The following is a 26799-nucleotide window of genomic DNA, read 5'->3' as shown; positions in this document are numbered from 1 at the left end:
ATGTACAAAACACAAATGTTTTTATTGTGATTGTTATTATCGTCGTTGTATATGATATGCGTATATAGGACGTTGCCGCTGTTTCGGTCTCGGAGCGCGGAACGAAAACAAACGGGAAAACTTTAGGAAACACCGCGGCAATCCGACTCGGCCGAAAAGTTTACGTACACTCGATTTCTGCTGTTCGGCCATCGTGTCTGTTTTATAACCGTTTCTTATAGCCTCAAACTCCATCGATCCTATACAGAATATGCGTGTATTGTAACGTCATATCAATTTATGGTTCTGCGTTTAAATCAACAGACCGCACCGCAAAGTAGGCCGCGAAGGTACGGGTCAGACGGAGGACGATTATAAGTCTACAGTGTTACCGACCGTCTATTTTAAACAATTTAATTAATATACACCGTACGAGTGTCGACGATGGATTTTGGAAAACTATATTATTATCGTATCTGTTCGTTGGAAGCACGACGGCTTAAAAACTCGAATCACACTACGGAACAGCGACAAACAACAAACGAATCAACGCCGCAAGTGTAACGTGCTAATCCTGGTGCCGGGGAGAGTAGGAGGGGGTGACTCGGTTACAGTTTGTGCTACGTTGTTTCGAGGGTGGGCGCGTTGATATAATCAAAAACGATGTACACACACACACACACACACACACACAGCGTGTATAGTTGCTTATATACAAACGTAGTTTAACGATATAATAATAACGACCATCGTGTGTATGTTTATATTATTATTATATAAGTATGGGTACCTACCCCACCCGCCGCCGACCAAATAACCCTATCGCGAATATAATAATATATTATTCTATCATAATAATATAATACGCGGCGAAATACATGTACAACAAATAAAAACAAAAAAAAATATTTCTGACGATAAAACTATTCGCTGAGGTCACCATAATCATCCAACATGTGCTCGGATGGCCCGCATTATATTATCATTATTATTATTATTATTATTATTATTATTATTATTATATACATATAGACGCGCGGAATTCGGAAAACGTCTGGAAATAAAGTAAAAAAGAATCTGACTGCTAAAGCTCTCCGCGGAGTGCGTGGGCCGAGAGGTTCGGTTGTTTGTCGTTTTTGTTTTATTTTATTTCATTTTTATTTTTCGTTTTCTGTTTTAGTTTTATATTTTTTTTCGTTTTAGATTTTTTTTTTTTAATGTGACTGGCATTTGGATAACCGACCTGCTGCGGGGGCTTTACAGAGGAACCCTTTATCTAGCAATAATGTGGACATTAACGAACGTCGGCACATAAAAACCATAACAATACCCGCCAGCCACTCTCCGCTGCTCGTAAAACGCATAAAACCACGGAATCGCAATTACTTTTTTTATATATATATTATATATATTTTTTTCCCTCCGGCTCAGTATATAATATAAACTATCATTTATCAACTGAACATCGAACGAGATAGGATTTTTCCTCTCTATTATTATGTAGGTGTATAGGTGTGTGTGTATGAGAGAGAGAGAGAGTGTGTGTGATCGGCAATATTTTATTTTTTTTTTTTTGTTCGAGAGAAGCGGATATCGGATTTTTTATGATTACTTCCGGATAAAGCTTTCCGACCGAGGTCGCCGGACTGTTACATTAATGCATGACCACGGATTTGATGATGATTTTTTTTACTACCAAGTGAGAGAGGCAGGAGGTGTGTGGAAGGCCCCGCCTCCTCATTTATTGGTCGCCGGGTGTTGAACGGTAGAGACCAGGCAGAGCGTGCGAGCAGAGAAACTGATAATCAATCATCCGGGTGTTCCGGAATTTGTTTGTCATCGTTGCCATCTGGCGAAATAAATTAACTGAAAATAATGTGCAGAATAAATAAACATACCGTGGTATGCAGCTTTATCTTTTACTTCGGGAAGCCTAAACGGAAAATTATCAACCAGTGTAAAAGAAAAAAAAAAGCTATAGATCATCACTGGAATGAAATTAATAAAAAAAAAATCCCCGTTTCATAAGACCATGTTGTATGATTGTAGCGAATGTTAAAGCCCTCGCTGGTAAACGATTTTAACATTTCTGTCGTAGACCGTAAAGGCGGACAATAAATGATTATATTAACATAATTATATTGTTTTTAATCAATTGTTACTGACATAAACAGCAAACAAACCTCCATAGTCGAGTCACTGTTGTCTAAATAACCACACTACGTACCTACAAAAATTGTTGCTTGGTATATGTATATAAATATATTATAATCAACATTCGATAATATAACATACTATATAGTCCAAAGACACCTACACGGTCGGACCTACACGCGTCGTATATGAACTACCTACAATAATACAATGTATCATACGTATAATAGGTAGGTACTTACGCAGATATACAATACATATATATTATTATGCTATGCGTAGTCGAAATACTGATAATCTAAGATTAAAATACGATACTCTGAGTTTAATGTTTAATCACATACTTAATAATATACTCGAAAATAATAATAATCAATAATAGATAAGTAATATGGTAATAATAAAATAAACTAATACAAATAGTAATAGATAATGGGGACGTTTCAATGCTGTATATATATACGGACTATAATAATAATTATAGATGGCTGTATATATATATATATATTGTAATAATAGTTACGATTGTTAAAATACTTGTCTAAATAAACTAGCGTGTGTCGTACACTTACATTTTCTAATGTACTAAATATTATTTAATTTTACTAAATAAAATAATATGATATAAAATAATAATAATAGTAAGTAAAAATATGTATAATATAGGTACTAATATAATATAAGTAACTATACGGTCTAAGTAAATACTTGTATACTATAATACACACAATAATATTATATAATAATATATATATAAATATCGTTGTTGTACACGTCCAACTGTATGAATAATAGTGTAGAAATAAACCGATATCGTACAATGAAAAAACGGAAAGCGCCGGGAAACACAATAATACATCGTTCAACAGCAATGTAATGTATATTGTGTTCAGACTTCCCTGTGGTATGTACGGTAATCGCTTTACCATAATAGTATTATATTATTACAAAAATATAAAATGTCATCAGTTGGATCGGAACGAGCAGTGGTGTAGTTGGCTTATCCTAGATAAGAAATCTTAACGACAACGAAAATAATTATAAATTATTAAATCACAGTCCGCTCACTACATTAACGAATATAATAATAATAATAATAATAATATAATATTATTATAATAATATTGTTACCGCGACCACAAAACTATATTACCCATATCGTGGTTAGTAAACACGCGATTGGATTTAGGTATTATTACTGCGTTTAAGTCTTTCTTTACTATTTTAAGCCACTTTGTAATATAATAACTATACAAGATAAATACAAAATATCATTATATTTGTTTGATTCGAACGGGATAATAACTAAGTCTATTATACCACTAGGCTAAAATCACTACGATATGTATAATCAATAATAGTAGTAATAATAAATATCAAATATAAAATATGAATATGAATAATATATACTGTGTAAACCTGGCCAAGAACTCAGTGAGGAATATTTGCAATGAGTTTTACATTTGTAAGCTACGTCTCCGGGCTCGGAAATTCGATTAAGCTTTAACTTTTCAATTATTCAAAGAGGAAGATTGAAATACTGATAAAATTTGTAACGCGCAAAAGTTATTCGCCAGACTTCTACTGCAGGTGTTATTATTAAATATTGGACGGAAACAATCAAATTTTGGGTACGGGACGATTATTTCATACCACTAAAAAAATAAATAAAAAAATAAAAAAAAATAAATAATAATAATAATAATAGTATGATACGTAGTATATACTTATATTGTGTATAAATTTTAATATTGAATATTTACTCGTGTCTATCGGTGAAGAAATCGTCAGGAAACATCTGCGTTTTCTTCGATATGCCACGCACACCACCGTCGGTTGGATATAGCATACACACACCTTTATTACGTCGCTCTTCCATTTGTTTTTGTATATAAATATTGTCTTTTTTCCATATGCGTACCGTATTCGTATACTCATTTCATATACGGTTTTACGTACGGTTCGGGGTCAACCCGTATATTATACGTTTATAGTTGGGATAAGATATATGACTTATATAGACCAAATACAACGGGAAAAAAGAATCGAAACAAAAAAAAAAATTACGTTTCCAAAACGAGCTGCGTCGTTATATTGGTAAAATGAATAAATAAAAAAAAAGATAATAATAGTAGAGATAAATAAATACGTAAAAATCCTGTGTGTGTGTGTATATATATATATATATGAGGAAAAAGAGAAAAGAAATGAAATATCCAAAAGACTCATCCATCTACATCGGTTTTATTGGGAATCTCTACCGGACGGACGTCACCCATAACAATATGATATAATATAATATTTTCAATTTTGTATAGTATATTATACTGCAACTTCCTCGTATCAATCGAATTTCGTTTTGGCCGTTGCAAAAATGTTAATATGTCGACTAAACAAAATATTACGTTTTTACCATCCAAAAGAACGTATATAGTTATAATAATAATAATAACAATAGTAATACTGAAATTAAGTTGGTTAAGTATTCAAAACTTTGATTTGCTTATAAGATTATTATCATGGTTTGGTATAGACGATATCATAGGTACATTTGTTCATTATAATGTTACAGTAATAATATAATACGACGTACGCATTACTATTACGCCTATATAATATAATGATATATACTAATATCGTTTAAGGGTTAACATAAATGTGTAATAATAATAATAATAATAAATAATAATGATAATATTATCCTACGCAAAGCACAGGTGCGGGATACTAAAAACAAGATCGTCTAATCCTCCGGATGTCTTTCCCGGCAAGTACAGCTATAGTTTTATATTATTTATTATATACACCTATTATGCCTATATAGCGTTTCGTCTGAGCATATCACTATCGTGTCGTGGTCGTATAATAACAATATTAAAATAATGCATGACCGTCTAATACTATTATCGTTTTGTACATTATGGTTTGGTAAACGACATAATCGAATAAAAAATGTAATGATGAATAGTTTACCGTTATGACATTGGGCTGGAGTAATACCGCACCGAGGTCTGGTCCCGATAATGGCGACCCCTACAAAATGTTAAAAAATACAAAACGTACAAACAAAAAATTTGAAAAATGTGATCATTGTATTGAAACTTTTTAAACAAATGCATATAGACAACAAAAATTAATAACATCTAAAAACAACAAAAAATATCAACTCAAATCAACGAAGGTACGTTACGATAAAACACAGCAACGTCCATATATATAATATAAGAGTACCTACGCACGTCTTCTACGCTAATGAGGAAATCTAATTTGGATTTTATATTCGACAACTCAGGCAAAAAACTAATTATATTATAATAACTATACGATAATAAGTAGCTCCGCCAAATATAATAATATTATGATATTATTACTGTAACATATTATTTGAAAAATTATTGTTATTATTTGAGTGTATGTCTATATACATAAATATATGATACATACATATTTATAGAAAGAGAGAGAGAGAGAGAGAGAGGGAGATATATATCTATAGATAAAGGGTATTATATGATATAAAAACGAAAATAATGCAAATCGGTACGGTATACTTTGCGGTCGTTGGTTTCAGACGACGCCGTCAATCGAAACAAATTGTTTATAAGCACCAGGATTGGGAGTTAAAAAAAAAAAAAAAAATAATGAATTATGCAAAACCTTCTTTGAATGGATGAGTCTTTGGAATGTATTACGGTAGAGAGAAAGAAAAAATTGAAATAATAATAACGAAAAAAAAATATAATAAAATTAAAGAAATATAATTCTCTATATATCAATTTTAAAGAACGTATATCTGGTCGATATAAATCAAAAATGTACTCCTACATAAATTAAAACATTTGTGATTTGTATATTATCAATAATTTATTTAAATTTATTTGATAGAATAATCATTGTATGTAACATAATAGATTTTTTATTATTAGACATTAAATTGCCCATATTATACATTGTTATAAAACAATAATTATCATTATTTTATAGTATTACAATACAGTAATAATTAACTTTTAAAATTACAAACATAAAGTATAGGATAATTATATTTAACAACGAGAATCCCACGTAGTATAATTGGGTCATCATCATCCGTTTATAGTAGGTATAATATAAACATTTACATAATATTTCTGAATATTGTGTTTTAAATAAGTTTCTTAAATCTAAATAATATTATTTCCTAATATTTAACATTAAAAACATCTAACCATTTATTTTACTGGGAACCTTCTCTGACAGAACGAAGAAAAAAATTAGACTAGTCGGACCCTCGGGCCAAAGAACAGTGTAACAATTCTATTAAACATAATATATAACACAATATGCTATATTATATTAATTATTGTTTTCGTATATTTTTTTTTCCGTTATAATATGTATAAAATGTATTTTATCGTAGTGAAACACATTGTACCATGCTACTGTGAACTATCGGACTGACATTATTAATTAATTGACTAACCCGTTTCATAGCAATATACATAATAACATTTTTTATTGTGTACAAGAAATAGTTGTACAGACACACACTAGAATAGTAGTAGTATACATGAATTGCAACGATCGTTAAAAACAAAAAAAAACTTATAAAAAAAACTTATATAGTTGACTTGGCACTATCAAAAGTGTTACTATATCGAAGCGATGACAAACGTTAACGGGTAAAAATTCGACGCGGTAACAACAAAATATTAATGACAAAATTGTAGACAAAAAGAATGGTTCATAAAAAAAATATATCCAAAATAAAACAAAACCAAAAGATTATTACTACACGAATTATAATAATATTATAATACACGCAAATAATGTACAACGGTATATAGCGATTTATCACAGAATTTTTGATTAATTATTTTAGTCGTGACATTTATAGGTTATAAACCGATATATAATATAATATGTATATGTATATTATAATAGGCAAACGGCCATGAACTTTATTTTGTAACACATTTGAAGAATCAAAAAAAAGGTACATCGTCGGAGAATAGAAAAAAAAATTATAATAATAACAGATTAAAAAAAACAAACAATTATATTATATTAAAAATAAAAATAAATAGAACGAAGCAAACAATATTATGATAATAAATAGAAACCATCGTAGCGATGAACATATATCGTTTTCAATAATAAGAGTTTCAATAACAGTGTTTTTTTTTTTTTTTTTTTTCGTAAATTTACACTTGTCCTATTAATAATATTATATAATATTTACTACTATTTATTGCGTTTTGCTAAACCTAAGTTTGTTTGTTAAACATACAATATAATATATTATAATAATTGCATTAACCTAATAAACATCGTAATTTAAAATGTCTAAAGCTATAAAGTCGATGATAATAATAATTAATATTATAATATATATTATAGTCCTGAATCGAGAAACGTACGTTTAATTAATATCGTATATTATATTATTATTATATTTTATATATTATTATACGTAAACCTAAACTAACGCGCAAATTTGAATAATAATAATATTTAATTTACTACCGGAATTATATATTATAATATTATCCTAATCTGTCACTATAATATGTATATTATGTTATATTATTATTAAAAAAAAAAAATGACTAGAATTTATTTAACTCGCGTGAAAAACCTTCGGCTTGAATACCGTGAAGAATAATATTATCCTTTCTATTAGAATGTACTATGTAATATACTAATATCGATTCGCCGTCACCTTCATCGTCGTCGTCTTCATGAGTAACACATTATAAAATTATGGACAGTTTAAGACAGACAACGACATTGTCACGTAATATCGACGAGATAAATATATATATATGCGATAAAGGTAGGTAATAATATTGTATAGTATATAATATTGTAATACGTATCGGGTGAGAAACTGATTCGAAGATTTTTTTTTTTAATCGATTAAAATAATAACAATTATACAATGTATAATATGATATTATAACGTCCCATGCGTATACTGATGATCGACGAAACGTTAAATTAATAAACCCACCCCCCTGGAATAATAATAAAAATAAAAAAACCAAAAAATCACCAACAAACCGAAAGCGAGACGTATTATGGACGACTCAAAATATGTAAATGTATATAATATATGATATATACATGAACATTTTGTATATTATTATCATGTTAGCGGTAGCCGATTTTAAACGCATAATAAAATAAATAATTGTTATTACAATAAAATAAATAATAAGTAAGCGCATAGACACATGATAGTTTATAGTAATATTTAAGTGATACATTTTATGTATGTATTTTTTTTTACGTTTAAATAGCAAAATGTTTGATAAGAGAGCAATATATTCCGGCCAAGCGTCAGGGCCGAACTTTCGCAAACCACGTCTCATAAATTGTATGATATCATCATTGTTTTACGGATAAAAAAAAAACTTAAGGGTGAGTAAGTACTTATAAGTATGATTATTAATAAAACGAAAAAAAAATATAAGAAATCCAGACGACGAGCAATACACACGATAGCGGATGGCGATATGGGGGCCGAGAAACAAACAATAAACACAAACACACGCACACACAAACACTGAAAAATATAAAACAAACAAACACACACGTGGATATTATACGTAGGTAATACCTAGTATAATATTATAGATTGAAGAGGGATGCGATATCACTCCGCGGGGTTGAGTATAGGGAAAAAGTCATCGTTGTAGGCGTCCGGCAAATAGTGCAACGAGTATATTATGCAATATGACATTATGTTTGAAAATTTAAATATCTTATGCACAAATCTTAACGATGGAAACCGACAGAACGGATGACACTTTCGGTTTTGCGAATTCGACCCGGAGCATTGGTGTCGTCATTAATAATAATAATAATAATAATAATAATAATATAATATAATAATAATAATAATAATAATAATAATAATAATAATAATAATAGTAATAATAATAATTATGTTCACAGAGGCATGGCATGCATATAGAAAGGATGGGTGTTGTGATGGTTGTGGTGATGGTCAAGCAGTGCGGGAAAAGGGAGCACAGTGACCTGTGCATGGTTATTACCTGCTGGATACGAGAGTCCGAAACTAGGGTAACCCGAAAAACCTCGGCTAGAGGCGTAAGCCGCGTACGCAGCCGCCGGAAAACCTGAAACACAAATACACATTCGTGATTAGTATATTACATAGGTACACGGGAAAACTGTTCAAAGTAAAACGATAGCAATAATAATAACAATAAAAATAACAATGATGATGATAATAATAATATAAACGCGCGTTGAAAACGGAAATGAGCGTATACGCGCGACTACGTATAGCGTATCTATATCGTACGGGGACGAACGTCATGATTGCATATTATATTATATCGTGGCACGTCCGGAAGTAACGACGAAACGACTAGATTTTTATACTGTCGGCAGCCGGCATATTATATAAAAATAATAAAATATATTGTACACATGCAGGGTGGTTGTCCCGACACGTGTGAGCGCTCAAAATGATGATAAATATCTCTAGGATTCATAAAGATATGTAAATATTTATTTTATTTTTACATTTTAAGTACCGTGTCTGCTGCACAAAATGAATTGGATAGTAATAATAATTCGGGCACCGAAAACGCAAGGCATAATACAAATACGACAAATTAGAACTGATTAAATTATCGTTGTTTGTAATAATGAAATTCAGAACAAAAAGTCGTTTTGGTCATTTATGTATTAAACTGCGTAAATTGTACGCGTAAACTGTATTAATTTAATTTTTACGGAAAGATTTTTTGAAAGCCACGTAATATAAGCCATATTTTACATATTATTATAATATTAAGAGACATTAAGAAAATGATTAGACTTAATATTTACATCTACATAATGAATAGATTAAATATTAAGATCATAACTCACGAGTTCTTGCAGAACTCATGCGATACAAAAAACTTTTAAATATTATTTTAAGTGCATATGCACTTAATACTATACGCCTGATTTTAATAGTTGCAACGTATAATCGATTACAGAGACCCCCAGATTGTTAAGGGTAGTGGTAGCATTTAAAAAAAAATCAAGTATAGGGGAGCAAAACGCTTGAATGAAAACGTGTAAAGGGATGACATTTCACTGTATTCATCTCATTGTGTATACATTATAAAAATCCACGACCAATACATGTCACTCAAGTTTCCCACTCTAGTCCAAAGACTTACAATTTAGTAATTTTATCTAAGTATAGCTATCTTACTTATTTAAAAAAACTTGAGATTTAGTGAAAAAAATATTTTAAAAATAGTATTCATTATCAGAAGCAATTTATATAGTGATAAAAATTTTTGTGTTCTTATGTATCAATGATGTATAATACCTATTCTTTTATACGTATGTAATAATTGTATGTTTTACATATATAATAATTATTGGTTTTATTTTAAAATTTATTTAAGAACAGTCTTTCACAAAATTGTATTTTATTTAAACAGTATCTATTTGGGGATTAGCATAGTTTTGAAATTTATTTTAATATCTAACAAAAATAAAAAATATTATCAATACGCGTGTCTGTTTGTTTTTAAACATTCATAATTTTTAATAATTTAATCCGATACAGTAGCACAACAAACTCAATTTAAAAAGAGATTATAAATACTCGTTAAAATGTCCTTATACGAGTTAATTGTAATTTTGTATTATTTTATGTCGTTATAAAATAATCATAATATCGAGAACTGTTTCATTCAATTTATATTCTTGAAATATATATATAGGTACTTGAAATGTATAATGTTTGTTGTACGAATTGGATAATTTATTGTTGTTTCATGTTTCATCTCCTGCAGAAAACCTCAAAACTATACGTTTTATGAATATGATTACATCTCATCTTATTCCTTTTACGTTCAAATGAGATATTAATATCTCAATGAATTAAACATTTCTTAATTGCGCATCGTTTAAATAATTGTCAGATTATAAAAGCCGATTTTTATAAAAACAAAATAATGATATATAATAACGCTGCATAATTTGAATATTATTATAAAATATATTAAATATGAAAAAAAATATACTAACAAACTTTGTAATTCGTCCCGTGCTTAATTCCTCATTTTAAACGACTTATAATAATTTATAAATCTGAATACAGATGAAATTAACGAACATTATAATATTATTAAAATAATTTAATACCTATATATATAAGTACCGAACACACGAATAAATGAATAGATGGTAGTAATTTAAATATAAGATAATGAATTTGGCTAAATAAAGTGTTCCATTATAATGATTTCTTTACATTAGTTTAAAAAAGCGTTTAATTCACAAAATACGTTGTGTAATCAAAAAGATAAAAAATAATAATGGTAAAATAGATTTTGGTAAATAAAAAAACTCTAAATATTTGGTCCCGAACTCGTGATGTTCCTAATGAACGATTGAAACGCGAAACTATATAATATAGTATATTTAGGTATATACTTTTCACGTTTGTTGCGTGGTGAGAACAAATCAAAGTTCAGTGGAATATCTATTTAAATGAGTAACGATTTTTGGGTGTTTATCGGTCCTGTTTTTCTACGGAAGGATAATACTATTTCGCCGCCTCGAAATGTATACAATTATACATTTATCATGCACACTATATTATGTGGTATGCGTAGTATGACTAATGTAAACACACACACACACACACACACACACACACACACACACATATATATACGACATGCAGTGTACAGAGGAACAGCAATAATAATATAACGTGAGCATCATAAATAATACTTTTCGCACGATTTCGTCGGTCGCTGACGAGTGCTACTACCCAGTCCCGTACCGAGCAAATGCACTCGCGGGGTATTTTGTATACCGAAGATTGATATCGCGAATTCATTATGGTGATTCCGTCGTCCCCGGTCGGATCTCGAGTATTTCTCAGAATGAGCGGAAATTCGGTATAAAAAGAGGGATGAATGTCAAATGTTTTTTCCCATTCCATCCCTCCGCATAAGCGCGCAACGCAAACGCGACAGTGCGCGGCTCGAGGGGACGATCATCTGTCTTGGCACTGTCGCGATGACTGTTTGGACGTACACGAATCCATTTGTCGGGCATACCAGAAAAGCTTCACCATATCCCTTCTAGTGCTTTGGAGTGACAAGGGGATTAAATAAAAAGTAAAAAAATAAATTAAAAAAAAGGAAAAAAGAACGAGCCAGCGGCTGACGCAGTTATTATCCGTAATTAAAATGGCTGCGGATAAATTCACAATTTCAAATAATACGTGTGTATTCGGTTTTTCCCAAATGTTTTCTCCCAAAACAGAAGAATATACAATATTAATTTTATGTTGTATATGAAATATCATTTATTTTTTGCTTATAAATTATTTATCGGCTGATAAGGACCACGGCGATTGTTTGACACAAAATAGAATTTTCGTACAACGTTTTGTCGTTGAACAAAAATTAAAAGTTCAAATTGTATGTACAATTTACACTAAATACTATTATATAGATAGTTCTGACAGACGAAATTAATATAATTTTGTTTGTAAATTATTATGATTAAAATGAATCGTTTTGACGCGATACATATCGAACGGATTAATGAGAACTGCGACGACGACGGGAACGCCGGACACGATAAAGGAATTAGTCGTGTCTTAGAATAATTTGTTATGCGAACTCAACAGTGAGTGTCAGCCAGCCACACCAATTCACCCCTTACCCAGTCTGCTTGTCCCTCATTTTACCACCCTTCTCCCATCCCCACCACTCATGGCTGGTAAGGGGCGAGAGAGACCATTTGTCATTGTCTAAACACACTTCCTTCCCCTACGACCATTCCTCAACCGGGAACTCCATCATCATCCGACCAATCGGCTCTTCGCCTATGTATCATATATAGGTTTTCTATTGTGTCATGGTTTCTGTGCGTACAGAGGGTAGAGGTAATGTTTATTATTTTGTAACGACGTTACACATCAGCCTTGACGTATTACGTTACTAATGACGCTGAAATCGGACAGCAACCCCTAACCCCACCACCCGTTAAACTTTGTTCGATTAATTATATTCAGGTGTAAAAAAGAGACTGCAAGGATATGATATTAACAATAATAATAATATATTATGATATTATGGCACACGCGAGATGAAAACACAAAAAAGTACATATTTGCTTTGTATAAATCTATTGAAAGTAATAACAGTACTCACCGTCAGGCAAGGTCCCCAATGGCCACATAAAATCTAAAAAAAATCAAAAAAAATCACGCATATTAGTATTTTAATAAAATATAAACTATACGATTATTATCGGTTTAACATTACACAATTATTCAATACAATTATTATATTATGTGAAGAACATTAAATAACTCGTTTCGTCAATACAACATTCATCGCAAAATTTATCGATCCATTTAAACGTGTGCATTTGAAACGTTTGGTTTTGTAATCAAATTTTTGGGACGGTATTATGGAGGATCACGCGGCGGTAGTTATGTTTCGAAATCGTATAAATTAATTTTGAGTGAGAGCTTTCAGGACTAAGCTAAACTATAATAGACACTATGTATTACATATATGTATATATGTATGTATAATAATAATTATAGTTTTAACTAAATTTTGAAGAACGTAATAATAGTTGAAAAAACCTAAGTCTAATGTTCTGCGAAGAACGAAAAATATTATAAAATATCTAAAATAGAAAAAAAATAATTTTTAAAATATTCTGAAGTTAAATGTATATAAATAAAAAATAAATAAATATAAATATAAAAACGGGATGACAAAGCTATACGTGTTAAGATTGTAATATGACCGGAGGTCGTATGGACACGTTTCAATGTATATAATGTTTTATTAATTGGTAACTAAGGTACAGTCGAACTGGAAACCATTACACATACTGCAGTTTTCGATTCGACTCGTTTTTATAGGGATGCAATACAATATAATCAATAACACTATCTATAAACACAAACAATATAATTTAATCATAGAACGTATGTTGTAATAATTACAGTGAAAATGTCCACTAAACATAATCAAAACTAATCCAGAAGAACTGCATAAAAAAATTATAACGTCCTCTGTCTAATACAATGTAATATAGGTAGGTAGTAATATAACGCTATTTATAATATAAATCATGTACCATTGTTTATTATATAAATTACCAACACTCGTTTGTGACTATCGATTTAACAATATTATCATCGTAATGGATCGTTGTAAAATGCGTAGTTTGTGGCTTATTAAGTGATGTTCAAAAAAAAAATAAGGTTCATTTTATATACAGATGCTAATTTTATTTTATTTTATCACCTGCACACAAAATTCTTGGGTCGAAAAACAAATTTATCATCAACCGTTTTCCATTTTAAAGGTAAATTTTCGTAGAGAAACGAACTGTTTTATTGATGTTAAGTTTAAATAAGATTTATGAATCTTGTAGGAGACTGATATTTTCCTAGTAGAAAAATTAACATCAATATTATATTATTAAGCTTCAGCCACTCGTTTAAGTGAGGGGGTGGGAATGAAAACAATATTTCGTTGAATTCATTAAATTATCCTTAATATATTTTTTGGGTGCACAGTCAATACGTGATAGGTACATATTACATATTATACCATACGCATGCAGATCTACTCCTCTGGCACCTGGAGTAATAAAATCTAATTTTTTTTTTCCGTTTTTATTTAGCTTTGCGGTCGCTATGAAATCTCTCTAAACTAATGGTTCGGATGCGCCCGGCCCATAGTCGGGGCTGTCAGTGAAGCGAAACTATAACATCCATCCTACGCGATCTATTAGGGAGGCGAGTGGGTAGGCAAAGGGGAAAATATAGTTTATATATTTTTTAAAGCGTCTAAAGAATACCGATCAGAACTTTGGCAAGAGCTTATAATGCCTCGAAGAACGTAAGCCGATTAATGTCGAACAATATGATGAAAAAATCCCATCAAACTGTTTGGTCCGTTATGCGAGATTTTTTTATTTTATTTTTTTTTAATAAAAATCACGTTATATATCTTGTACACAAACACACACATAAGAATAAGAAAACCCGAATAAGTAGTAGGCGCTTGGGTAGTGTATGGGTTGTCGTATTACCGACAAAAATTGGCACACATGAGTCTTATATAAGCCACAAAACCTATGCATTTTATTCACATCCATATTTTAGAAAAATCGTTCTATAACCATTTATTTATTTTTTTTTTGTTCACTGAACGAGATGTACAATAATAAATAATGATAAATGCCTAAAAAAAAATAACACAAATAAATACTTAAACGGGAGACTTATATATATATTGATACAAAAAATAATACTGTGGGAACGAATTGTTTAAAATAGACAATCAAACGATAACGTGGGTAGTACAATATAATACATCGTATTCATGCTGAGATTAAAACGTGAGCCGAGATAGTAGAACATTCAACTACTTACATCTCACTATGTAGATAATGTGTGGTAGGTACAAAGTTGTAGGTGCGCATTTAAAATGTTAGTTTTTAATCTTTTTAACCCGAATCGTCAAGTTTTTCGATCTATTTTGTTTTTCGATTTCATCAATATCAGTCAATTTTGATAAGAGGAGATAATTTCAAACAATTTAAAATAATAGATCATATTATATAATCTGAGATTGTATCGAATTATCGAAATAATTATATTGTAATTATTATCAAATAGATAGAAAAAGTGCGGTGGCGTGGAAGACTTAACAGTTCAATTTTAGAACGTCGTATAATATTACCTACATCGTAAACAACGAGTCTCTCACTAATTTAATATATTAGACTATTGTGCGATTTTACTATCATATGATATTATGATACATTGTTGCGTGAATCGTTAGGTAATGGTAATTTTCAAAATACTTGATATGTAAAGGATTTCAGTATTTAAAAATAGGTAAACACATATTAGGTACTATTAAATACATAGATAAACATAGGTACTGATAAAAAGTAATCAAGTGATATGGTAGAATTTTTTGGAAGAATGAATCGAATATTTACTCTTTAGAGTGTGTACGATATAAATATGTTATATTTTGATAACTGTTATAATGGAAATTCAAAAATTCAACGTAAAAACGAGTTACAGCTAAACGGGATGTCAAACCACTAGCTACTGACTAAGTGTTTACAAAATTATAATTAATTAAATTACAATAACTGTTTTTTTTTATACATAAAACGTCACGAAAAGATAATAATAATATGTATAATATATATTGTCTATACTACAGATATAATATATTATGTATAATGTTTTAATATAATATAATATAATAAATTTTTATAGGTACAATATAATATTCTAATATTGGATGGATATATAATTAATTGTCTATTCTAAACTTGTAAATGATTCGTCATTATGAATCAGTGGCGCCCAGGCAGGTTAGCAAGTGCTGTAACTGCATTATGTGTTCTCAAAGCGTTGTTTGTATATTACTGCAGGTGTCACAGAGAAGTTTATAAATGTATAACATAAACTATAATTTATAATTATTAATCTCATTGAACTATAGTTATATTAATAAGTAAAAATATTTTTTAAATAAAAAATTGAGAGGGTGGGTGACTAACTATTTTCAACTGTACTGTTCGTAAAATACTTCTGTGCGCCACTGATTATGATTACATGTTATATGTAATCGATTGTTGAAAACAATATTCAACAACGACGATATTATTACATAAATACCTACGCTACTGGAATTAGGTTAATATTGACAATAGCAAAAAAATTAAAAAAAAACAATTACTTATTAACAAATACCAAGAGCAGGCCACATCAGACATAGTCAACTTACGGTTCTAGCACATCCATTTTGATACCGGTAAAACATAGGCCGCAAGAAAAAATATTTGTATTTTTTCGCTACAAGAGTCCCAAAGCTCTCCCGGATTAACACATATTTGGCACAAAATATTATAATACCATCGCACACATAATAATCTTCTTTTATTATTATTATAAATATGTATCTATATATATCTATATCTATATATATATATATATTGTAAGTAGGACACAGCTCACAATAATAACGAAAACCAGTTTTGATCGTCGTTTAATATTTACATTTTTATTTGAGGTTGTAATCGGCTTAGGGAGTTTGGTTTGGTGCTTCAGTCAAAAAGGATATCTGTGGATCAAATTCACTATATCGAGGAAAATAAAGGGGTCGTTTTTTGCAGCGAAAAAAGGGTTGTGGGCTTTGTATACATTTTTGATTTCACAATCAGGTAAGGGTGGGGGAGCGCATTCGTTTAAAACGTTATCGGTATGGTGGCGGTCTGATAAAGGGCGGGAATATCGGCGGCGCCGGGCACACCCTGAACGGCGAACGCTAGACCATCGGGGAAATTAAACGCAACCGTCTGCGGGGGTGGCTGTTGTGGCTGCGGGTTGCATACAGGCAATCGGACGCCGGCGGCCGCGGCGGCCAGCAGACGTTTGCACGCGGCCGCCTGCTGCATCGCTCCAATCATCGGTAACTGAACGAGCGACGCGGCCGCCGGCTGATGCTGCTGGAGGTGGTGGTGAAGGTGTTGCTGTTGCTGAAAGTGGTGCTGTTGCTGGTGCAATTGCTGTTGGTGTTGCTGCTGTTGGTGCTGGTGGTGGTGGTTATGGTGGAGGAGGAGTTGCTGCTGCTGCTGTTGTTGTTGCTGGCTGGCGGCCACCGCGGCGGCGGCCACCGACTGTTGTGGCAGCGGGTACGGAGCGAAACGGTAGCCGATGGCCGCGGTGGCTGGCGTGGCCGCGACCATCGCGCCACCACCGCCCCCGCCACCCACGCCTCCCCCGCCAAAGCCAACGCCAACGCCACTGCCACCACCCCCCAACACAGCGCCAGCCGCGCCCCCGACGACACCGTGGTGTTGGTGGTGATGCGCGCCAGACGGTGAACCACCCACCAGACGATGGTGATGATGGTGGTGATGGCACACGCGCGACCCGCCACTGGCGGCACACAAGCCCACTCCAGGTTTTTTCATAACAATAAACTCACCGTAAGTCCCGCGGCCAGCTGCTCGCGTTTTCGCCAGGTTGGCCGGCAGCATCACTTCCTTCGGTTGCGCCTTTTTACACTCCACCTGCGGACACGAACGAAAAATTAAAACTCAATTGTCATGTCGTTAACATATTAGTAAAATTAAAACTAGAAAATAAGCTAAACAGATTTGTTTCCCCGTATAGCTGTAGTCTTTTTCCCCAACCCAGCATCACTATGCGTGGGTTTGCATGAGGAGTATGTTATGTTCTAAATCATCCATCTCAGCAGAATCAATGCGATTTATTTGAGTAATACCAAATGCATATTATATCAATATTTATTATTATATTACCAATGTCCGGACAATGTATAAAATGCCAAATTGTATACTTTGCCCGTAACAAATATATATATATATTTATTATAACCTTAGGCATCATTGGGATATTTTTATTGAATTGTAATTCATAAAATGTAAAATGAAATTATTTTCAATGCGAAATGTTAATGTATATTATGACGTATAACTACGATATCCAAGCATATGAGTAATATATTATTATTCCAACTATACATTTATTTGAAATGATTTACGTCTAGAGTACTTTGAGTGTATATTAATGAGTGATGATGTGTTCTTGCCTGTCCCTGAACGGGAATACACGTGAAGTGAGTGATTTTGAAAGATATTATGGATGCTTTTAGGGGACCGATCACTGTAACCGATGACGAACGACTGAATGATTAATAACAATAAAAACATACTATATATATCGATTTAAAGTGTACAAGCAAAATGGATATAAAGTTAAGCCTTTGACTGTTTGTCAATACAACTTTAGAAAAAAAGTAGCAACAATATAATTTTAGAAATATTATTATAACAAATATCATATAACGTTTGAAATCTCTAACACAAAATATTGAATTTAAATTTGCATTGTTTGTTTCAATTTACGGCTAAAATAAATGCAGCGCTTTTAATAACGCATTGATTATTAATTATTATTTAAGCACCTATCATTTTAATTATAATTATTCATGTGCACAAATATTCTGCGCTGTCAATTGTTATTTTATGGCATAGATCATAATATATACCTATATGATTATCACAGTATATAACTGCATATTATTAGTAATTCACCGGTGTTTGTTATCACACTATTATAGAACGGCTGCGATTTATATGATGCATAATCCTTTGATTTTTCACATATCGTCCAGAAAGGACATATAATAATATATAATACAAGCACAGAGCGCATTTATCGACAAACGGGTTACTGCAATTACCATTTTTACGGTCGGTGAATGGATTTTCGAGCATCGTGCGATTACGTATAATATATCCCCATCAAGCACCGTAAAGTTCAAACGTTAACGTAATTTTATAGAAGTAAAAAAAAAAAAATAATCATGACGCACTGAATATGGGTTGACTTGAAGTGATATTTGTGTAATTATATTATTATTTTCATCATCGATGCGACGATTTTTCGTTATTATTCGTCTGCATGCCGCCCGTAACAGTCATCGCCTTGCACGACTGCCAACGAATACCAAACGATTTCCCGTATAAATGCTAATAGACTTATAGAGTGGAAAAAAAATCGTATGAAATATAGGTAATATTGTATATTACTATGGTGTGCAACGCATCTATCAGTGTCTAATACATTAATCGTACTGCTCGTGTAAGTCTCGCGTTTATTATTATTTATTATTATTGACTTTATAATATCTTATAATTGTTAATGTCGTGACAGAATGCGATGGAATGAAAATGTCGAGATCACCGTAAAACCAGACTCGATAACGATCGTCGTTATTTTTAATGGTATTAATATTATTCACTCACGACGAGTAGGATGGGCAAGGAGTCGTTCGCTGAGAATCTGAAATAATATATTGTGCTTGAGTGAGAAGCGTGCAGAATAGCAGAACGATGGCAGTTGGGAAAGAGAAACCAAACCTAGACAGTATTGACATTATTAACTCGGTGGCAACGACTACCACGTCGTCATCGATGTTCGAATCGTAGAAGCAAATTAAATTTACTGCGGATTATCTTCCCCGTGTTTGTAGTGTAAAATATATTCCCATTGGCTAACACCACCACCCCCTGGTCTACTTTCATCACTACTGCGAATAGTAGGGCATTACCACGTGACCACTAGATAATTATTAATTTATAATAGTGTTGATATACACTGTTGAAATGATATTATTATAGGTATACTGGGTGATTCCGTTTGTGAGGCAACACTAAGTTTTTAAGTCAATACTACAAATTGTCACGCATCTATGTTTTTGAAGGGTAAAAATGATTTTATACGGTTTGAAGTATTATTATGACACTACATTTTGGCAGAAAAAAAACCTTCAAATTATATATTACTATATATTATATTTAATAATTTTTTCCAGGTCGCTATAGGTATGATCGCTATTCGCAAAAAATGTAGCGATATGTGACACTATTTAAAATTTAAACTAGGTATACAATTTACCTATATTAATTACCTACATTAATCGATCGTAACATTTTGCCGCTTATAAACGCAAGTATATTTACTTGTAAAATTCCATGCAACCAGTGGAACATGGATCACCCTGTATGATTATATGTACCAGATATTTATTAGTAAATATTTACTATTACTATACTCCCACGACAAAGATGCACGTATATATAACAGTACTGTCAGACTATAATTCATTATAATACGCGAATGATTGTGGCGATGATGATAATAATAACGTTACACGTTCTGTTTAACCACTATACCCACCAATCGGGCGTCTACAAATAATAATATTATATTATCATCCATGCACATAGTAATATATTATATTGTGCTTCTAGATCTAGCCGATTATTTCCTATAATAGGGTATACTGCAGTGTACGGTTTACTCTACAATATGTATGGTTAAGCGTGCTCGTCGCGTCCGATGCTCTGGCAATACAAACACACGCACACACACATTCACTCACACTTCAACACATTATACATACGAACGACCGTCACGATATCAAAGCGGTTCAGAGTGTACAACACGAGCAAACGTTCTTATATACTATAGTGTCTAGTGCGAAGGGTCGTTTTGGGATCGAGGACACACGCAATGACGTCGAGTGTGACGAGTGGGAGTAAGGGAAAATCATAATTTCAAAAGAAAGTTAACCGACGCACTGAAACGGTAAAATGAAAACGAAAAAATATAAAATAAAATAAAAACCTCCAGTCGGAATGAGGTTTTAAAAGTAAATGTTTTATTGCGGGTAGCTTTTAATAACAGACCTACCGCGATTCAAGCAAACCATAATATGTATACGGCATAGGTACCCATACTGTATATAATATACGTATAATATGGCTCTGCCATCTATCATACGTGAACGTGACATGAGCACATTATTCAAGAAATCTCTTTCTTTGTCTCTCACTCCCTCTATATTTCTCTTGACGTATCATATACCATACATATTTGTGCATTAAGAGAAAATATAATGAATGTTCGATGGGCTACATCGTATTAGGATGCCATTTTTTTTTCATTAAGCCACTCCTGTTTTACGGTACCACTTCGTGTGGGGAATGGTAAACTCCTACAAATGTAATGTAATCTCCTAAAAAAGATAGTGTTAACTTCTGTAAAAGATAATGTGAACTCCTATAAAATATAGTGTTAACTGATATAAGAAATAGTGTTAACTCCTGCAACATAAATACATAATACTATACAAAAGTAAAAACCTAAAACAAAAATAGTTTGAAAAAAATAGATAAAAATGTAATAAAACAATAGTCATAATCATTTACGTTTATTTTTTGAGGTTAACTCTAAACGTAAAATTTCTCCTCGTATTTGTTTATGTATAAATTCATATTTATTATTAGTGCTTGTATTTTATATACTTATTATTTTTATATTATTATCAATTTTAGCTTTTTAAGCTTTTCAATTCCAAAAATGTCCATGTAGGAGATTATAGTATCTTTGATTTTCAGAAAAAAATGTTAAATGGTTTTCGGTGTAGGAGTTTACATTTAATGATGATTCAGGTAAAAAAATTATTCGTGTAGGAGTTTATGTTTGGCCCTTCGTACAATCGACCCTAAAACTATATTGCAACATTCATTGTATGCATAGCATCACAACTCATCAAATTCTATGCGAATTCCATTATCCTAAAAAATGTGAATAGATAAACAAAATTCAAAAGCACAGAATCGTCAAAATATATAAGTAGTTAATAGTTATATATATTAATAGGTACTTAGCACGATTTCTGAGATATTATTCAAATACGGATAACTACTGAGGTCCATGTCCCCGGCATCCCCACTTTGAACTTTCGTAAAAAAACCCGGGGCGATCGTTTGTACTCTGTTTGTACCGGTTTGTACCGCAAAAATCATCGTTTGTACCAAAAGCTGTAAAAAGTTACAAACGTTTTAAGTTGGGGGTGCTGGAGACATGCCAGCACCCCCACTTTGAGCTTTCGTAAAAAAACCCGGGGCGATCGTTTGTACTCTGTTTGTACCGGTTTGTACCGCAAAAATCGTCGTTTGTACCGAAAGCTGTAAAAAGTTACAAACGTTTTAAGTTGGGGGTGCTGGAGACATGCCAGCACCCCCACTTTGAGCTTTCGTAAAAAAAACCCGGGCGATCGTTTGTACTCTGTTTGTACCGGTTTGTACCGCAAAAATCGTCGTTTGTACCGAAAGCTGTAAAAAGTTACAAACGTTTTAAGTTGGGGGTGCTGGAGACATGCCAGCACCCCCACTTTGAGCTTTCGTAAAAAAAACCCGGGCGATCGTTTGTACTCTGTTTGTACCGGTTTGTACCGCAAAAATCGTCGTTTGTACCGAAAGCTGTAAAAAGTTACAAACGTTTTAAGTTGGGGGTGCTGGAGACATGCCAGCACTCCCCACTTTGAGCTTTCGTAAAAAAAACATGGGCAGATCGTTTGTACTCTGTTTATACCGCAAAAGTCGTCGTTTGTACCGAAAGCTGTAAAAAGTCATAAAAGTTTCGGACACGACTACAGCATCCCCACTTTGAGGGTAGGCATAAAAAATCGGCCAAAATATGACTCTTTCACCACTCAGCCTACGCACTTATCGCAACATTTATTGTGATCTTAGTTACTTTTTGATTTTTTGTTAATTCGAAAAATGTTTTTCTAAACACCATTGATATATAGCTTTGAGTAGAAGGTTCATTGGTCTTGCAACCCCTCCGATTTTAATATTTGTTTTTCGTAATTTTTTTTTAAAAGGGGCTCTAAAATTATAAGATATTAATAAAATATGAAACGAAATTGGTAATATCCCAATTATTAAAACAAATGTACTTGGTTTTAAAATGTATTATATTTTAATGAGGATTGAGTGACTGTAAACTTAAAATTCACTTATAGAATTATATTTGACACAAAACTATAACAAAACCATTTAAAACCCATTGAAAAATAAACATTTTAAATTATTTGTTGCAAAATAAAAATAACAAATAATATATATACATATTGATATACAACAATCGTATTCGATTGGCTATACGATATTGTCACGAGTTCCAACGAATACAATAGTCCTGCCGAACTGGTCAAAAAATACGAACCTTTGATCAGTACCTTTCTATGTATTGTATACGGTACTTTGTGTATGGTAATTACAATTGCGTATTATCGGTTTTCTTTGACAGGTTCAGATAAGAACTAGTTTGCTAGTCTGATGTGCAGTGACAGTCCTAACTATGTATAGTCTACTGATAATCTTATTTTATTTTTAAATTCTTTAAGAGGCTGCTACACCGGCATTGTACTTATCTGAAGAAAAATTATTAGTGTATTTAATTTTATTACCTTTACATTGTTAATAATTAAGTTTCTCTTATAAATAATTTAATTTTGACGATTGTTAGTAAAATTTAAATTTCAAATTCTCATATATTATAAAATTTCGTCAATATTTGAACTTCAAACACAAATAAATTTCACGTATTTATTTTAATAATTTTTGAATGACTTTACCTAAGACAAACTTATGCAGATTCATACAGAATCTCCAGAATCTGAATGAAAATTTAACAAAGCAAAAAAAAAAAACGTATCAATAAAATAAATTACCTATTTCGAATCCCTAGCTTAAAAATGAGCTTTACATAATTTTCTTTTCAAAATATTTCTGTATTTTTTTTAGCTATTTATAGGTATTTGAAATATTCAATTTTTTTGTTATAAAATATATTGATATATATTGTATTGCTGAGTTAAAATACTTGAAAATGTAATAGGTACAAAGGTTTTCATAAGTTGGTCGCTTACAGCCATTAAACAATTATTAAAATACATAATATGCGCAATTTGATTAATTATTGTTTGAAGTTCAAATATTTCCAAAATTCTTCAAATGAACATTCGAAATAAGAATATTAATAAAACTTCGAAATTACCGTATTAATAAAAGTGACTTAATTATTAACACTGTATTCAAGTTTAATAATAATACATACATTGTCACTCGACAACTTCTGTACAGCAAAGTAACAACGTTTTTTTTATTTGATAATGGTTTTCAAAACTTTAAATAATATTATATGAAATCAAAACAATTTTATTAAATCACTATTGTTTGTTACTTATTAACTTATTATTTCTTACCCTTTCCAGCCCATTGGGTCCATTTGGATTACGTATTGTATTCTTAAACGTTATTCCAATACCAATAGTTCGAAGACTCCAAATGGACCCATTAAATATAAACAATTTTATGTTCTATCAAATGGTACCACTGTTTTTAACATATGATTAATATTACTCGTGTTTTTATTGTATTTATTATGATAAGAATTAAATTACTTTTTCCGAAAGATTTGAAAAAAAAAAATTGGGCGGGAAAGGGTTAAAATACGGAATTTAATGCTATGTTTTATTTACAAAAGAATATTTTAAAATGTTAATTTACAGCGATTAGATGCTAGTTTTAGATACCTTTATGTTTTTATCATTTATTAGAAAAAATTAATATTTTTAATTTTTATGTTAGATATATATATATATATATATATATGTATATATATTACTTATATATAGGCTTAGGGACTTGTAGCTCTAAAAAATACCTAAATATGCATGCAAATATGCACCAAAAAATGACCAAATATGCTCTAAAATATGCACCTAAAAATAACCGTATACCTATGTATTAAGATATGGCCCCCAAAAAATAGGTATAACAAATATGTGATAAAATTAAATATTTATTTTATTAGAATTTATATTATATAAGAATATTATTACTTGAATTGAAAATGATATAATAAATTGAATTTTTATAAGATCATTGGTTTAAATTTTAGTGTTCTTCCGTGTCTTCCGATCCTAAAGTAAAAATAAAATAATGTTTAAATATTTAAATGTTTTAATTCTTATTATTTTATTAATTTCTTTACCTTGAAAATTGCATTGCACAATAAGATATTTCCTGATGATTTCAAACGTGAATCTACGACGATTACTTGATAGTAAATTTTTATAGACGGAAAAACTTCTTTCGACATCTACAGACGACATTGGAGCATACATAAAATAAACCAGATCATTACTTGTCAAGTCTTCAGGCAATCCTTCCATATCTTCAACTTCACCGCTTAAAATTTTTGAAATTTTTAATAAAGATTTGTAACCAGGATTTTTTCCTAAAACGTCGTTTAACTTCTTTACGACTGCTTTGCCTTTTGTACATTTTAAGTCGCCCGGTTCAACTCGTGCCGCACTCAACATGTTAACTATCTATAGTTTTCAATTTGAAATTTAAAAAAATTGCCAAAATATGCAAAATAAGCATAAAAATGTTAAAATAAGCACTTTCCTGCAAAATTTATCAAATATGCAAAAATATGCACATTCAAATTTTAGATCTGATATCGTGGCACCGAGAAATAAATTGATTTCGCACTCTGCTATATTTAACAATAATTAAACAAAGTATGCAAATGCTATAAGTCCCTAAGCCTACATATTACTCATAAACTACTCGTCCTAAATTCGACTTTTAGGAATCAAAATACTTAGAAATATATTCTGCTTTGAAATATAGTAAAACTTAAAAAATGATAAGGATAAAAAATATTTAAAAATATAATTTTTTAATAAAAACGTTGGTTTTTTAACAACTATAAACCACGTAAAAAATATTTTGAAAAAAGTAAATACTTTTCGAGATAATTAATGTACCCCCTTAAAAGAAGCACCCTGTATATATTATTTGTTATTTTTATTTTGCAACAAATAATTTAAAATGTTTATTTTTCAATGGGTTTTAAATGGTTTTGTTATATTTTTGTTTCAAATATAATTCTATAAGTGTATTTTAAGTTTACAGTCACTCAATCCTTATATTTTGGCCGAATTTTTATGCCTACCCTCAAAGTGGGGATGCCGTAGTCGTGTCCGAAACTTTTATGACTTTTTACAGCTTTCGGTACAAACGACGACTTTTGCGGTATAAACAGAGTACAAACGATCTGCCCATGTTTTTTTTACGAAAGCTCAAAGTGGGGAGTGCTGGCATGTCTCCAGCACCCCCAACTTAAAACGTTAATAACTTTTTGCAGCTTTCGGTACAAACGACGAT

General features: G+C 31.3%; 1 protein-coding gene across 10 annotated transcripts in view; it reads right to left on the bottom strand.

Annotated features, from left to right (window-relative positions):
• Nucleotides 1-26799, bottom strand: part of Rbp6 (RNA-binding protein 6) — a 410061-nt gene that overhangs the window by 29736 nt on the left and 353526 nt on the right. For all 10 annotated transcript variants that reach the window (XR_016192063.1, XR_016192064.1, XR_016192061.1 and 7 more), the window contains 3 exons: nucleotides 18162-18246; nucleotides 13329-13361; nucleotides 9174-9257 (listed from right to left, as the gene is read on the bottom strand). Coding sequence is in view for 6 of the 10 variants with exons in the window: in XM_089229288.1 (XP_089085414.1) it covers nucleotides 9174-9257; nucleotides 13329-13361; nucleotides 18162-18246 (202 nt within the window). In the remaining 4 variants the exon portion in view is untranslated. The remainder of the gene's footprint in view (nucleotides 1-9173; nucleotides 9258-13328; nucleotides 13362-18161; nucleotides 18247-26799) is intronic.

This window comes from Diuraphis noxia, unplaced genomic scaffold, assembly GCF_037042655.1.
Source record: "Diuraphis noxia isolate RWA-SAM2 unplaced genomic scaffold, SU_Dnox_SAM2 contig0005, whole genome shotgun sequence".
Classification (NCBI taxonomy): Eukaryota; Metazoa; Arthropoda; class Insecta; order Hemiptera; family Aphididae; genus Diuraphis; species Diuraphis noxia.
This window is presented reverse-complemented; position numbering and strand designations above follow the sequence as displayed.